Below are 14,453 nucleotides of genomic sequence, written 5' to 3' on the forward strand. Positions count from 1 at the left end.
CAACCTTAACATAAAAACAAAAACTCTCCTTGGATTGTTCCAAGCCTTCCATGAATTTCCAAATTACTTAGCTCAGGCTGCTATAACAAAATATCATAGACTGGGTGGCTTAAACAACAGACATTTTTTCTTGGTTTTGGAGACATAGAAGTCCAGGATAAAGGTGTCAGCAGATTTGGTGCCTGGTGAGGGCCCTTTTCCTGACTTTGTCATTGTATCCTCACATGGTAGAGAGAGCAAGGTCTCTGGTCTTTCCCCCACTCCATTTCACCCCTCCCCATTTTTTCTTAAGTACACTTAATCTCGTCACGAGGACTGTACCCTCCTAATCTCATCTAAACCTAATTACCTCTCATAGTCCCCAGCTCCAAATACCATCAGAATAGTACGCAGGGCTTTGATACAAGAACACAATTCAGTACATGGCGCCAGAATTATTAAAAAGTTGGTTTTGACAATTTTGACTTGTGTTCTCATTGCTTTAATGGAGTAGCAGGTTTTCTTAAAGTTCTTACTCTGCCATTCTAGAAGTGCTTTCTATAAAAAAACAGTTTTATAACATTTTCATCCTTCCAATAAGATCCCTTGTGCCCATTTATAGTTAATCCTAATTCCCATCCTCAGTATAGTTGTTTATAAGTTCTTTTCTGTTAAATTTTTCTGAAGGCCACATTAAAAAGTGTAAACTTGTTATAAAAGTTAGATAACTGAGTGACCAGCTGAATTATCTTACAAACCAATGACTTTCAAATATCTGTTTGTTTCCAAGCATTTTAGCATGAGAGGTGGAAGGAACCTGTGACTCTGTGAGCTATTTTGATGTACACACAATCCGTCTTCCTTCCATTGACTTCATTAATTTAGCACGCTTTAGTTTTTGTATCATTTGAGAGGATGGTAAAGATTTTGATTAGCTTTAGTCTTTCATAAGGATGGGTGTGTTATTATATTTCTAGGGTAGCCACTAAAAGTATAGGAACAAAAGGTACAACTTACTACAGTAATAGAGGAAAAAATTCAAAAAAGAAGAACCAAAATAGAATTGGGAAATTGTTTGTTTTATTAACTGTCTGATCTTTTTCAACTTTGGTGATGGAATAAGTTAAGAATTTGTTGGCCGGGTGCAGTGGCTCATGTTTGTAATCCCAGCACTTTGGGAGGCCAAGGTGGGTGGATCACCTGAGGTCAGGAGTTCAAAACCAGCCTGGTCAGCATGGTGAAACCCCATCTCAGATTAACCGGGCGTGGTGGCACATGCCTGTAGTTCCAGCTACTCGGGAGACTGAGACAGGAGAATCACTTGAACCTGTAAGGCGGAGGTTGCAGTGAGCCAGGATCACGCCTCTGCACTCCAGCCTGGGTGACTAGAGCAAGACGCCATTGCAAAAAAAAAAAAAAAAAAAAAGCTTCTTGGCAGGATTCAGTCTTATACAGACTAATACAGAGTGTGGAATGAAGGAATACTCTCCAGTTACTATTATGAGATTTGCATAATCTTGATACTTAACACCTAATAAGACCAGTATGAAATGGAAAATTACAGGCTAGTTACACTCATTAGCACAGACACAAGAATCCTAAAACTGAACCTCCAAGTATAGAGAAAGGATTATTGATCTTGAATTAGAATTACTCTCGAATATAGGATGATTAAATGTAGTAGAGTATATCAGTTAAGAGCCTAGACTTCGTAGCCTGATTGCCTTGGTTTGAATCCTGCTTTTACCATTCATTAGCTTGAGGTATATTTCTTACTTCTATTCCTTGTCTCTTAATCGGGGTAATAATGGTATCACCTCACAGGGTTTTTCTGATGATTGAATGGTTAAAATATGTAAAGTGTTTAGGACAGTGTCTGAATACTAGGAGCTAATTGGTGTTAGATAAAATCAACTACTGTAATCTGCCATGTTAACAGAATAAAGAAGAAGGCTATATGATATCCCAATAGACAAAGAAAAACCATTAAATAATTTCATTAGTGATTAAAAATGTAAGAAAATAGGTTAGAGGGGAGCCTATAAACATGAAAAACTTACATCATGTATTTTATTTAATGGTGATAGATTTAAAACATTCCTTTTGAGATTCTATCATTGCTTCCTTTCACAGGGCTTAATAATTTCAGCAAGGCCAAAAATAAGAGAAAGAAAGGAAGGAAGATGGGTACAAGGATTAGAAAGGAAGAGAGAAAACTGATGTTATTTGCAAAAGAATATATGGTTAATATTGGAATTAATATGAAAGTTTTCACAGAATTACTGATTACAAAATTAATATATCAAAAGCAGTTGCAGGAAATGGAAGTTCCTTAAAAAGAATATGACACTGCGATTCCATTCCTAGTCATGTAATCAAAAGAAATAAAAATACATGTAGATACAAAGACATGGATGTGAATGTTTATAGCTGCATTACTGATAATAGTCAAAAAGTGGAAACAATTCAAGTGTCCATCAGTGAGTGAATGGATAAACAAAATGTGTTATATTCATGCAATGAAGTACTATTCAGCAATAAAAAGTAATGAACTACTGATATACTATGGATGAACCTTATAAATGTTATGATAAATTAATCTATACATGTATACTATAGTGGTCCCATTTATATAAAATGTCCAGGAAGTGTAAATCTCTAGAGACAGAAAGCAGGCTACTTAATTAATTACCTGGGGTTGGGGGTTGAGTAGGGGTTGATTGCATATGGGTATGAAGGATATTTTTGGGTTATAAAAATGTTCTAAAACTGGATTATGGTGATGGTTGCACAACTCTATAAATTTATTAAAAATCATTTAATTGTACACAGTTGACCCTCAGTAACACAGGTTTAAACTGTATGAGTCCACCTACGTGTGGATTTTTTTTCAACCAACTGCAATAGAAAGTACAATAAATAAAGTGAGATGTGAAATCCATGTATGTGGAGGGCCTACTTTTCTTATGTGGGAGTTCCATAGGGCTCACTTTTGGGACTTGAGTATACTCTGATGTTGGTGTAGGCAGAGTCCTGGAAACAATCCCTCAGATATACCAAGGGATGACTGTACTTAATACCCTAATCATTTCCTTCCTTTCATCCTGATCTGACTACATAAATCCTTAAACCCCCTTTTTGGGGGAGTCAGGGAGGAGTTGATAGATAAAGGTTAAGAATTGGGGTCTGTGAGTATGTGGTCGATACAGACAGGAGGGATCATGAGTGAAATAGAGATTGAGAGAACCAGTCCACCATATAATTTATAAACAGTATATTTTGAGAGAATGAGTTTACTCACATAGACCCTCTCAACCTTCTTTATTCATTTACACAAAAAGAACCCCCTTGCTCTGAAAAAATAAAAAGTCAGGAACTATTTGATCTAGTTTACCTCATCTTCCCTTTTACCCACTCATAATCCAATGTGACAGTATACACAAATATACTTGTTTATCTTAATAAAAGATTGTAAGTAAGTTAGAAAAGGTAAATACACAATGGAACTCATTTTTTAAACCAGTGATATTTTTGGAGAAGAGAAAGCTTTTTTAAAATTTTAAAATCAGGCTGGGCGCAATGGCTAATGCTTATAATCCAGCACTTTGGGAGGCCGAGGCGGGTGGATCACTTGAGGCCAGCAGTTCAAGACCAGCCTGGCCAACATGGTGAAACCCTGTCTCTACTAAAAATATGAAAATTAGCCGGGTGTGGTGGCGGGCGCTTGTAGTACCAGCTACTCTGGAGGCTGAGGCAGGAGAATTGCTTGAACCCGGGAGGCGGATGTTGCAGTGAACGGAGATGGCACCATCGCTCTTCAGCCTGGGCGACAAGAGTGAAACTCTGTCTCAAAACAAAACAAAACAAAAAATTATAAAATCAGTATTTGAATTTATCTTTTATAATGTAGATTTCTAAAATGTTTTACTGCCTTCAAAGTCAGTATATTCCTGTACTTAAACGTGTCATGTTGGCTGGGTGCAGTGACTCACACCTGTAATCCCAGCACTTTGGGAGGCTAAGGCAGGAAGATCACTTGAGCTTAGGAGTTCAAGACCAGCCTGGGCAATGTAGAAAGACTTCGTCTCTAAAAAAAGTGAGCCAGGTGTGGTGACGTGCACCTATACCCCCAGCTACTTGAAAGGCTGAGGTGGAAGGATCACTTGATTCCAGGAGATCAAGGCTGCAGTGAGCTATGATGGCGCCACTGCACTACAGCCTGGGTGACGAAGTAGGACCCTGTCTCAAAAAAAAACAAAAAAACAGCACTTTATTGCTTGTGATTTATATAACAACAATATGTTTAAAATTTTTTCTTTTATGTTTTCTTGTGAGTTTTTCAAAAATTTTAATTTTATTTGAGACAGACAGACTTTTTCCTATAATTACATTGTTTTATTCTTGAAATAGCTAAGAAGTAATTTTATTAGTAAATCATTTAAAAATAAATCATTAGTTATTGTGTTACTTGAGGGACTTTGGCTGTGTTATTATTTCTGTATGTTCAGGAAACTGCCTAAGTCACATGTGTACTGTTCAATGAATTACCACAAACCTTTTTCACTCCTGTGTAACTATTACTTAGGTTGAGAAATAGATGGAGTAAATTTGAAAGTTGCAAGGATTGTCAAAACAAAGGGAGGAAGGAGCTAAGGAAGGGGCCACTTACTTAAGGATTCCTCTTTGGCCTACAGAGAAATATCCTTCTGTATTTTTAAATGTATTTATATGCCATGCTATTTCAAAAAACTGTTGTATTTTCTTCTTGCTTTGACATCGATGGATTTAAATTATTTATTGTGTATTTGATGTAGGAATACGGTTGGACAGAATGAACTGAAGATTACAAGTGATGAAGTGATAAATTCAGGATTGATTTTTGAAGATAAGCCGAAACCTTCCAAACAGTCACTTCAGTCTTACCAAGAGGCTTTGCAGCAGCAGGTATTGATTCATTTACTCATTTACTGTTGAACATCTTAAGTGTATGCATGGTGGTCCCTTAGAGCTCAGAGTGTGGCAGGGGAGGGGGAAAAAACAGTTAATTATAATTCAAAATGCTGAGTTTTGAAGTGGATACAGTAAAATGCTCTTGGAAGCATAGGATAGGGAAAATAATTGCCTGGGGCACTTGGGAGAACTTCACACAGTGGTTGATATTTGAGCTGCATGTTGTGCAATGAATATGTTAGAAGTTGCTGGTATATACAGAGAATGGAATTGGTCTGGAAGAAGGGGCTGGAGGGTTAGATTGTTCCAGTAGATTGTGAAGGACTAGCTAGTAAGGAGTTTTCAGTTTCATCTGGTTATGGGCAGCTGAAGGAAGGAAATTTTAAGCCAAGAAAAGTATGAAAGGATTGGTTGCTTTGAGCAGATTTATCTTTTATGAAGATAATTGGTTGTGATTTGGAAAATTGGGAAGAGATGTGGCAGGGAAATTATTTAGTAGATAGTCCAATAAGGAAGTGATGAGGCCCTGAACCAGATGGGGATGTTGGGGAAGACATCTAAGAGATAATTCTCAGGTTTCATTGACAGGACTTAGATATAGGGAATGAGAAATAACAGAGGGTTTGAAGATGATTCCTAGGAGAATAATGAGGCTCTAAACCAAAATAGAGAAAACAGGAAGTAGTTCATGTTTACAGAGGAGGATAATGGATTATTTTGTAGTTTGTAATATTTGCAGAGAATTTAAGAGTAACTATCAAATGTGTATGGTTCTTTGTGGGAATTCCCTTACCCTCTGAGAGGGCCCTGGGACTCTAACTTAGTTACTTTTCTGTAGAATTCCACTTGGATTTCTTTTAAAAGTACTTTTGTTCAATTTTTACATGGGCAACTTTCTTGAAAGATTTTTTAAATTACGGAATTACCAACATTTTTTGTATGTTAGGATTCTACAAATAAAAGACTGAATTTTAAATTCAGAATCTGTTTTTGAATGAGCATGTTAAAAACACTGACAAAACTAGATTTTTCAATGATAGAGGTCTATTTGATGTGTGTGATGACTTCTTTGGCTGTGCTGGAGCAAAAGGTTGCTTAAATTTACTGTGCATATAGTTATGAGTTTAAAAGTGACTTTCCAAAATGTAGACACTTGTTTATTTATTGTCTATCCAAATGTCTCTACAGAACAACCCTGTGCTTATACTTAGTGATGATAAGAATGCGTTTGTTTTTTTACTTAATACAGCTTTACAGAAATATTGCAGGTTTGGTTCCAGACTACTGCAATAAAGCAAATATCACAATGAAATGATTCACATGAATTTTTTGGTTTCCCAGTGCATGTAGAGTTAATCTTTACACTATACTGTGGTCTGTTAAGGTGCAACATGTATTAAACAAGGTACGTAGACTTAATTTAAAAATACCGTACTGCTAAAAAAAATTTAGCAAGTCATAATCCTTTTGCTGGTGGAGAGTCTTGCCTCAATATTGATGGCTGCTGACTGATCAGGGTGGCAGTTGCTGAAGATTAGATGGCTGTGGCAATTTCTTAAAATGAGACAACAGTGAAATTTGCTGCATCAGTTGACTCCTCCATTCATAAAAGATTTCTCTAGGGTATGATGCTGTTTGATACCATTTTATCTGCAGTAGACCTTCTTTCAAAGTTTGGAGTCCTCTCAAAACCCTGCTGATGCTTTATCAACTTAGTTTATGTAATGTTCTAAATCTTTGTTGTCATCTCAACAATGTTCACAACATCTTCACCAAGAAGAGACTCCATCTCAAGAAATCACTTTCTTTGCTTATTCGTAAGAAGCAACTCCTCATCCATTGACATTTCATCATGAGATTGCAGCAGTTCTCTCAAGTCTTCCATGCCTCACTTCTAATTCCGGTTCTCTTGCTATTTCTTCCACATCTGCAGTTGCTTCTACCACTGAAGTATTGAATCCCTCAAAGTCATCCATGAGGGTTAGAGTCAACTTCTTTCAAACTTCTGATACTGTTGATATTTTGACTTCCTTCCATGACTCACAAATGTTCTTGATGGCATCTGGAATGGTAAATTCTCTCCAGAGGGCTTTCAGTTTAGATTTCCCAGATCCATCAGAGGAATTACTGTCTGTGGCAACTATAGCTTGATGAAACATATTTCCTGAACAGTAAGAATTCAGTGTCAAAATTACTCCATGAGTTAATGGGCTTACAGAATGGATATTGTATTAGCAAACATGACAACAACGTTAATCATATTGTATATCTAGCTCTTGGTTGACCAGGTGCATTGTCAATGAGCAGTAATATTTTGAAAGGAATCTCTCTCTTTTTTTTTTTTTTAAGTAGTAAATGTCAACAGTGGACTTAAAATACTCGGTAAACCATTCTTGAAACAGTTGTGCAGCAATCCAGGGTTTGTTGTTTCCTTTCTAGAGCACAGGCAGAGTAGATTTAGCATCATCCTTTTTTTTTTTTTTTTGAGACAGAATCTCATACTGTCGCCCAGGCTGGAGTGCAGTGGTGCGATCTCAGCTCACTGCAAGCTCTGCCTCCCAGATTCACGCCATTCTTCTGCCTCAGCCTCCCGAGTAGCTGGGACTATAGACGTCCACCACCACACCCGGATAATTTTTTTTTTTTTTTGTATTTTTAGTAGAGACAGGGTTTCACCGTGTTAGCCAGGATGGTCTCCATCTCCTGACCTCGTTATCCACCTGCCTCGGCCTCCCAGAGTGCTGGGATTACAGGCATGAGCCACCGTGCCTGGCTGATGTAACATCATTCTTAAGGGTCCTAAGGTTTTCAGAATGGTATATTAGCATTGGCTTCAACTTAAAGTCACCAGCTGCATTAGCTTCTAATGAGAGAGTCAGCCTGTCCTTTGAAGCTTGAACCTACACATTGACTTCTCTTTACTAGCTATGAAAGTCTTCTTTTAATACAAGGCTGTTTTGTCTCCATTGGATATCTGTTGTTTAGTGGAACCACCTTCATCAGTTATCTGAGCTAGACTTTCTGGGTAACTTGCTGCAGCTTCTCTATCAGCACTTGCTGCCTCATGTTGTACTTTTTTATTTTTATTTTTATTTTTATTTTGAGACAAAGTCGCACTCTGTCGCCCAGCCTAGGGTGGAGTACAGTGGCATGATCTTGGCTCACTGCGACCTCGAGGGCCTCACGAGTAGCTGGGACTGCAGGCACCCGCAATCACGCCCAGCTAATTTTTTTTTCTTTTCTTTTCTTTTTTTTTTTTTTTTTTTTGTGTGTGTGTTTTTAGTAGAGGTGGAGTTTTGCTATGTTGGTCAGGGTGGTCTCTAACTCCTGATCTCAGGTGATCTGCCTACCTCGGCCTCCCAAAGTTTTGGGATTACAAGTGTGAGCCCGGCCCATGTTGTACTTTTATGTTATAGAGATGGCAGCTTTCCCCCAACTTTATGAACCAACCTCTGCTAACTTGCAAGTTTTCTTCTACAGCTTCCTCACTTCTCTCAGCCTTCATAGAATTGAAGAAAGTTAGGGCCTTGCTCTCGTTTAGGCTTTGGCTTAAGGAAATGCTGGGCTGGTTTGATCTTCTATTTAGACCACTAAAACTTTCCCTATAACAGCAATAAGGCTGTTTCACTTTCTTATCATTCATGTGTTGACTGGAGTAGCACTTTTAATTTTCTTCAAGAATTCTTCCTGTGCATTTACAACTGGGCAAAGTATTTATTTAGCATAAGAGGCCTAGCTTTCAGCCTATCTATGCATTCGACAAGCCTTTCCCACTAAGCTTAGTCATTTCTCACTTTTGATTTAAAGTGAGAGGTGTGACTCTTTCATTCACTTAAACACTTACATGCCATTGTAGGGTTATTAATTGGCCTAATTTCAGTATTCTGTCAGGGAAAAGAGAGACCCAAGGAGAGGGAAAGAGACAGGGGAATGGCTGATTGGTAGAATAGTCAGAATACATATGACATTTATCCATTAAATTTGCCATCTTATGTGTGTGTGATTCATGGCGCCCCAAAACAATTACAATAGTAACAGTAAAGATCACCAATCACAGATCACCATAACAGATATAATAATAATTTTAAAAGTTTGAAATATTGTGAGAATTACCAAAATGTGACACAGAGACATGAAGTTAGCCCATGCTGTTGGAAAAATGTTACTGATAGACCTCCTCAGTGCAGGGTTGCCATAAACCTTCAATCTGTAAAATATGCAATGTCTGTAGCTCACGCCTGTAATCCCAGTACTTTGGGAGGCCGAGGTGGGTGGATCACGAGGTCAGGAGATTGAGACCATCCTGGCTAACACGGTGAAACCCTGTCTCTACTAAAAATATAAAAAATAACTGGGCATGGTGGGGGGCTCCTGTAGTCCCAGCTACTCCGGAGGCTGGGGCAGGACAGTGACGTGAACCCGGGAAGCAGAGCTTGCAGTGAGCCGAGATCGTGCCACCGCACTCCAGCCTGGGTGACAGAGCGAGACTCCCGTCTCAAAAACAAAAAGAAAAAATGTGATGTCTGCAAAGCACAATAAAGTACAGCACAATAAAATGAGGTATGCCTGTATTTAAAGTTGCCAAGCATCCCCCAGAGAGCGTTGATCCTCCAACCTCAGAATTTTGGGAATAGAGTTTGCCTAGGGAAAGTAGGTCTGGTAAGGTTGAGGGTAGACTTTGTGGCTGGGCATTCCCCTTGAAAGGATAGATGAAAAAGGAACATAGGGAGATCTGATGGTCCCATGGAACTGTCAGGGTTAGAGGGGGAATGGCTCAGGTAGACACTGGGGGAGGGAAGGAGGAGTTGGTTGAGTCTGAAATAGCCTTAGTGGCTAGAAAGTCATTTGGTGTATATAGAGGAACAGGGGCTATGTATTCTAGCCATTGAATTATTTTTATTTTCAATGTTATTTATTTATTTAGAGACAGTGTCTTGCATAATGTTGCCCAAGCTGAAGTGCAGGGGCACAATCTCGGCTCACTACAAACTCCACCTCCTGGGTTCAAGCAATTCTTGTTCCTCAGCCACGCAAGTAACTGAGATTACAGATGTGTGCAACCACACTCGGCTAATTTTTGTATTTTTGGTAGAGACGGGGTTTTGCCATGTTGGCCGGGCTGGTCTTGAACTCTTGACCTTACATGATCTGCCCACCTTGACTACCATAGGCATGAGCCACCACACCTGGCCTAAAGTATTTTTACATTGAGTATTACGTATTTGTGATTTTAACCTTTGTAGGGGAGTATACTGAAAAAAAAATTTTTTTTCGTTTTCTAAATAAAAATAACACCTGGTATTACTAACTTCTTGTATTGGAATATTTGTCAGTATTTATTTTAAATATATTTTATGTTGTCAAGATTCGGGAAAGAGAAGAAAGAAGGAAGAAAGAACGTGAAGAAAAAGAAGAATATGAAGCTAAATTAGAAGCTGAAATGAGAACATACAATCCCTGGGGAAAAGGTGGAGGTGGTGCTCCTCTCAGGGATGCAAAAGGAAATCTGATAAGTATGTTATTTCCACTGACTTGTTTTTAAAATAAGCTAAATTATTTTTAACTTTTTAAAAGACTGGGGAGTAGAAAAAATAGGAATCATAGCCTCTATAGCAAGGTATGTATGTAACTTAATGCATATGAGGTATTTTGAGAATAAATATAATAACAGAGGCTAGAAAGCATTTCTTCTCAGAATACTATTCATTTGTTTTTATTTTAAATATTTCATCCTCCGATGTTGATAACCCAGCTGCAGAGAAAAGCTCATGTTAGTTGATAAGTTTTTACTGAAACTGGTACTTAGAATATTTTGTTTCCTCGTAAAAAATGATAAAACCCATATTACAAGTTAAAAACTAGTAAGATGTCTTAGAAATAAAGGATCTAAAACAGTTTTGGGAGGGGATTTTGTGTTTAATTTATATATGCAATATACCTGCTCATTGCAAGAATTCCTTTGAGAAAAAAAAAAGACATGATCATAGAAACTTTCTAGCAGTTTTCATAATTTGTTGATTTATCTTTCAATTATGTACTCTCAAAAATGTTTGATCTAGTAATCACACAACAAATTCTTCGAAAGAGTGGCTTTATACAACTTGTTATATACAGTTGTCTGTTGGTAACCGTGGAACATTGGTTCCAGGATCTCCTGTGAATACCCAAATCCATAGATGCTCAAGTTCCTGATATAAGATTGGTAAAGCATTTGCATATAACCTACACATATCCTCCTGTATACTTTAAATCATCTCTAGATTACTTGTAATACCTAATACAGTGAAAATGCTATGTGAATAGTTGTGATCTTGTATTAATTAGAGAATAATGACAAGAAAAAGACTTTTTACATGTTCAGCACAGATGCAAGCCTCCATTTTTTTGTTTTTTAATGTTTTTGAATTGTGGTTGATTGAATCCACAGATGTGGAACCTGCAGTTACAAAGGGCTGTTGTATATATTAGGATGGTCTCTGTTTAATGTTTAGTTAAGCAGAATAAAAGTAGATCAAAGATACACATTTCATGTTCTTTAGGTATTATATATTGTAGGAATAGATGAGTGATAGGATCGAAAGATTGGATGTTGAGTTAGAATTCTTACGTATTATGCCTTTGCTTCTTTGTTATTTTAAAAAGATATATTTGGGCCAGGCACGGTGGCTCAAGCCTGTAATCCCAGCACTTTGGGAGGCAGAGATGGGCAGATCACGAGGTCAGGAGATCGAGACTATCCTGGCTATCACGGTGAAACCCCGTCTCTACGAAAAAATACAAAAATCTAGCCGGGTGAGGTGGCGGGCGCCTGTAGTCCCAGCTACTCGGGAGGCTGAGGTAGGAGAATGGCATAAACCCGGGAGGTGGAGCTTGCAGTGAGCTGAGATCCGGCCACTGCACTCCAGCCTGGGTGACAGAGTGAGACTCCGTCTCAAAAAAAAAAAAAAAAAAAAAAAAGATATGTTTGAGGCCCACTTTAATTTACTTTAATTTAATTAATTAATTTTTTTGAGACAGAGTTTCACTCTGTCACCCAGGCTGGAATGCAATGGCACCATCTTGACTCACTGCAACCTCTGCCTCCCAGGTTGAAGCAATTCTCCTGCTTCAACCTCCCAAGTAACTGGGATTTATAGGCATGCATCATCATGCCCGGCTAATTTTTGTGTTTTTATTAGAGATGGGGTTTCACCATGTTGGTCAGGCTGGTCTCAAACTCCTAACCTCAGGTATTCCACCCACCTCAGCCTCCCAAAGTGCTGGGAATACAGGTGTGAGCCACCATGCCCGGCCTACTTTAATTTTAATAGGTCTTTTTTTTTCTTCCCAAAAGATTTGTTCCTTTCCTATCTTCACCTCATGAATAATTTTCTCACAGTTTTGAAAGAGTGGAATTCTTATTACTTACTTTATCGATGAAATGATTTTAGATGATGCCTAGCTGACATTTCTTATTTTAATAGATAAGTGTTTACTTGAAAATATATTAGAAAAACACAAGTTTTCCATTTATGAATAGTGCTATAATATTTTCTTTTAAACTACAGGTATTAAAGTGAAGGTATTAGTCCAGGCATTTAATGGAAAGTGCTGTAATAAACCCAAATTCTTAGAAGCTTAAGGCCTCTCTTGTTAGGCATCCATTGTTGTCCCACCCTGATGCTGTTTGGGTGGTTCTTCTCCAAGAAGTGACTCAGGGATCCATTGTTTCATTCCTTCATTTTAGAATCCTTTTCTTCTTGTCCAGGGACAAATTGAGGATTTTGTTGGGGCCTGGCCTCGATGTGGAGGAAGATGACTTTTGCCTTCATTCCATTGTTCAGACCTAGTTATAGGGTCTAACCTAACGGCTTGGGAGGCTGGGAAGTGTAACTTTCTTTATGCTCAGGAGAAGGGCATGGAATTAATAGCCATATGGGCAATCTTTGCTACAGTAAATTTAAATTATAAATTGATAGAAATATACTAGTTACCATGAAAAATGTGCTTAACTGAGTGAAACGTTGGAAAACATTGGGATAGAGCAGTTTTCTAAAATCTTACCTCTAAGATTATTTCTAGTTCAACCAATACAATTATGGTGTTCTGTATGCCTTTAATTGGTGGAAGTGAGTAGGATAAATTTGGGTTATTGAGTTATAAAACATTATTTTAGAATTGCTTGACCTAATGAGCATGGAGAAAATGTTTCTTAGATTTCAATTTTTAATATTAATGTTTAGTTGGCTTATTTAATGCTGTCTTCATGCCATGAAATAGAAAAGGCATACTATTTTATCAAATACAGTATAACTCAGTGATATTTTCAAAGCAAGTAAACTCATCACTTAAAAAGAGTATCAGCTTATTTTGTATGTGGATGCTACATTTTATTTTTATTTTTATTTTTTGAGATGGAGTTTCGCTCTTTTACCCAGGCTGGAGTGCAATGGTGCAATCTCAATTCACTGCAACCTCCGCCTCCCGGGTTCAAGCAGTTCTCCTGCCTCAGCCTCCTGAGTAGCTGGGATTACAGGCATGTGCCACCATGCCCGCCTAATTTTGTGTATTTAGTAAAGATGGGGTTTCACCATGTTGGTGGTCTTGAACTCCTGACCTGAAGTGATCCACCCACCTCGGCTTCCCAAAGTGCTAGGATTACGGACATGAGCAATTGCACCCAGTGTAGCTACTACATTTTAGAGAAGGCGGGAAAGTTACATTTGAAATATGTAGTATAGAGCCTAGTGATGACTAAGACCATATAACATCTGTTCATTATCTTGGCTAACTTTAATTCTGCTGCTGACTTTTCTAATTACTCCTGTTGTTCTTTTTTTGATCTTTTATTCCAAAGAAATCAATAAAATTGAATCTTAACCCTTATCTTACCTCTCTAATAATACCTCTTTATAAGCCATAGTAGTTATTAATGAAATATAAAAATGTGTTATTCATGCAACTGTAAGATAGTGTCGCCCTTTTTAAAGTAAATACTTCTCAGTTTAATTATTTGTACAGTACTTTATTCTGTTGTCTTTCTCAGTTCTCTATTCATTCAAGTTCTTTATTCAGGTTTTTATTTGAAACTTTACATGAAACTGTCCATGTCAAATGTTAAAACATATACACCAAAAGAAAAATGTCAATAAAAATAAATTAAATGATAAAATTAAAAACCACTTTGAAAGATGGTATCTCATAGTTCCAGTTGATCAAAAGGATGATTAGTTAGTTCTTTTACTTACTCGTCCACCCATGCCAATCTATGATCTCCTTTCTGGCATGAAAATATTGCCTTTTTTCTGACATTTGTATTTTAGCATAGTGTTTGTGAGATTCATCCATGTTGTTGCATATGTCAGTAGCTTATTTTTTTTTTTTATTACTGAATAGTATTGCATTGTCTGGAGGTACCACAGCTGTTTATCCATTTAGCAGTTGATGGATATGTGGGCTGTTTACAGTTCAAGGCTATTATAAACAAAGCTGTTAGAAACGTTCACTTACAGATCTTTGTGTGAACATACATTTTTATTTCTTTT

At 37.6% G+C, this 14,453-nt stretch overlaps 1 protein-coding gene across 11 annotated transcripts in view; it reads left to right on the plus strand.

The window, feature by feature from the left end:
* CSPP1 (centrosome and spindle pole associated protein 1) overlaps positions 1 to 14,453 on the plus strand; it is a 134,172-nt gene that overhangs the window by 65,430 nt on the left and 54,289 nt on the right. For all 11 annotated transcript variants that reach the window (XM_023222303.1, XM_023222304.1, XM_023222301.1 and 8 more), the window contains 2 exons: positions 4,794 to 4,923; positions 10,295 to 10,442. In XM_023222303.1, coding sequence (XP_023078071.1) covers positions 4,794 to 4,923; positions 10,295 to 10,442 — 278 coding nt within the window. The remainder of the gene's footprint in view (positions 1 to 4,793; positions 4,924 to 10,294; positions 10,443 to 14,453) is intronic.

The sequence above is a fragment of the Piliocolobus tephrosceles genome, chromosome 7, assembly GCF_002776525.5.
Source record: "Piliocolobus tephrosceles isolate RC106 chromosome 7, ASM277652v3, whole genome shotgun sequence".
Taxonomy (NCBI): domain Eukaryota; kingdom Metazoa; phylum Chordata; class Mammalia; order Primates; family Cercopithecidae; genus Piliocolobus; species Piliocolobus tephrosceles.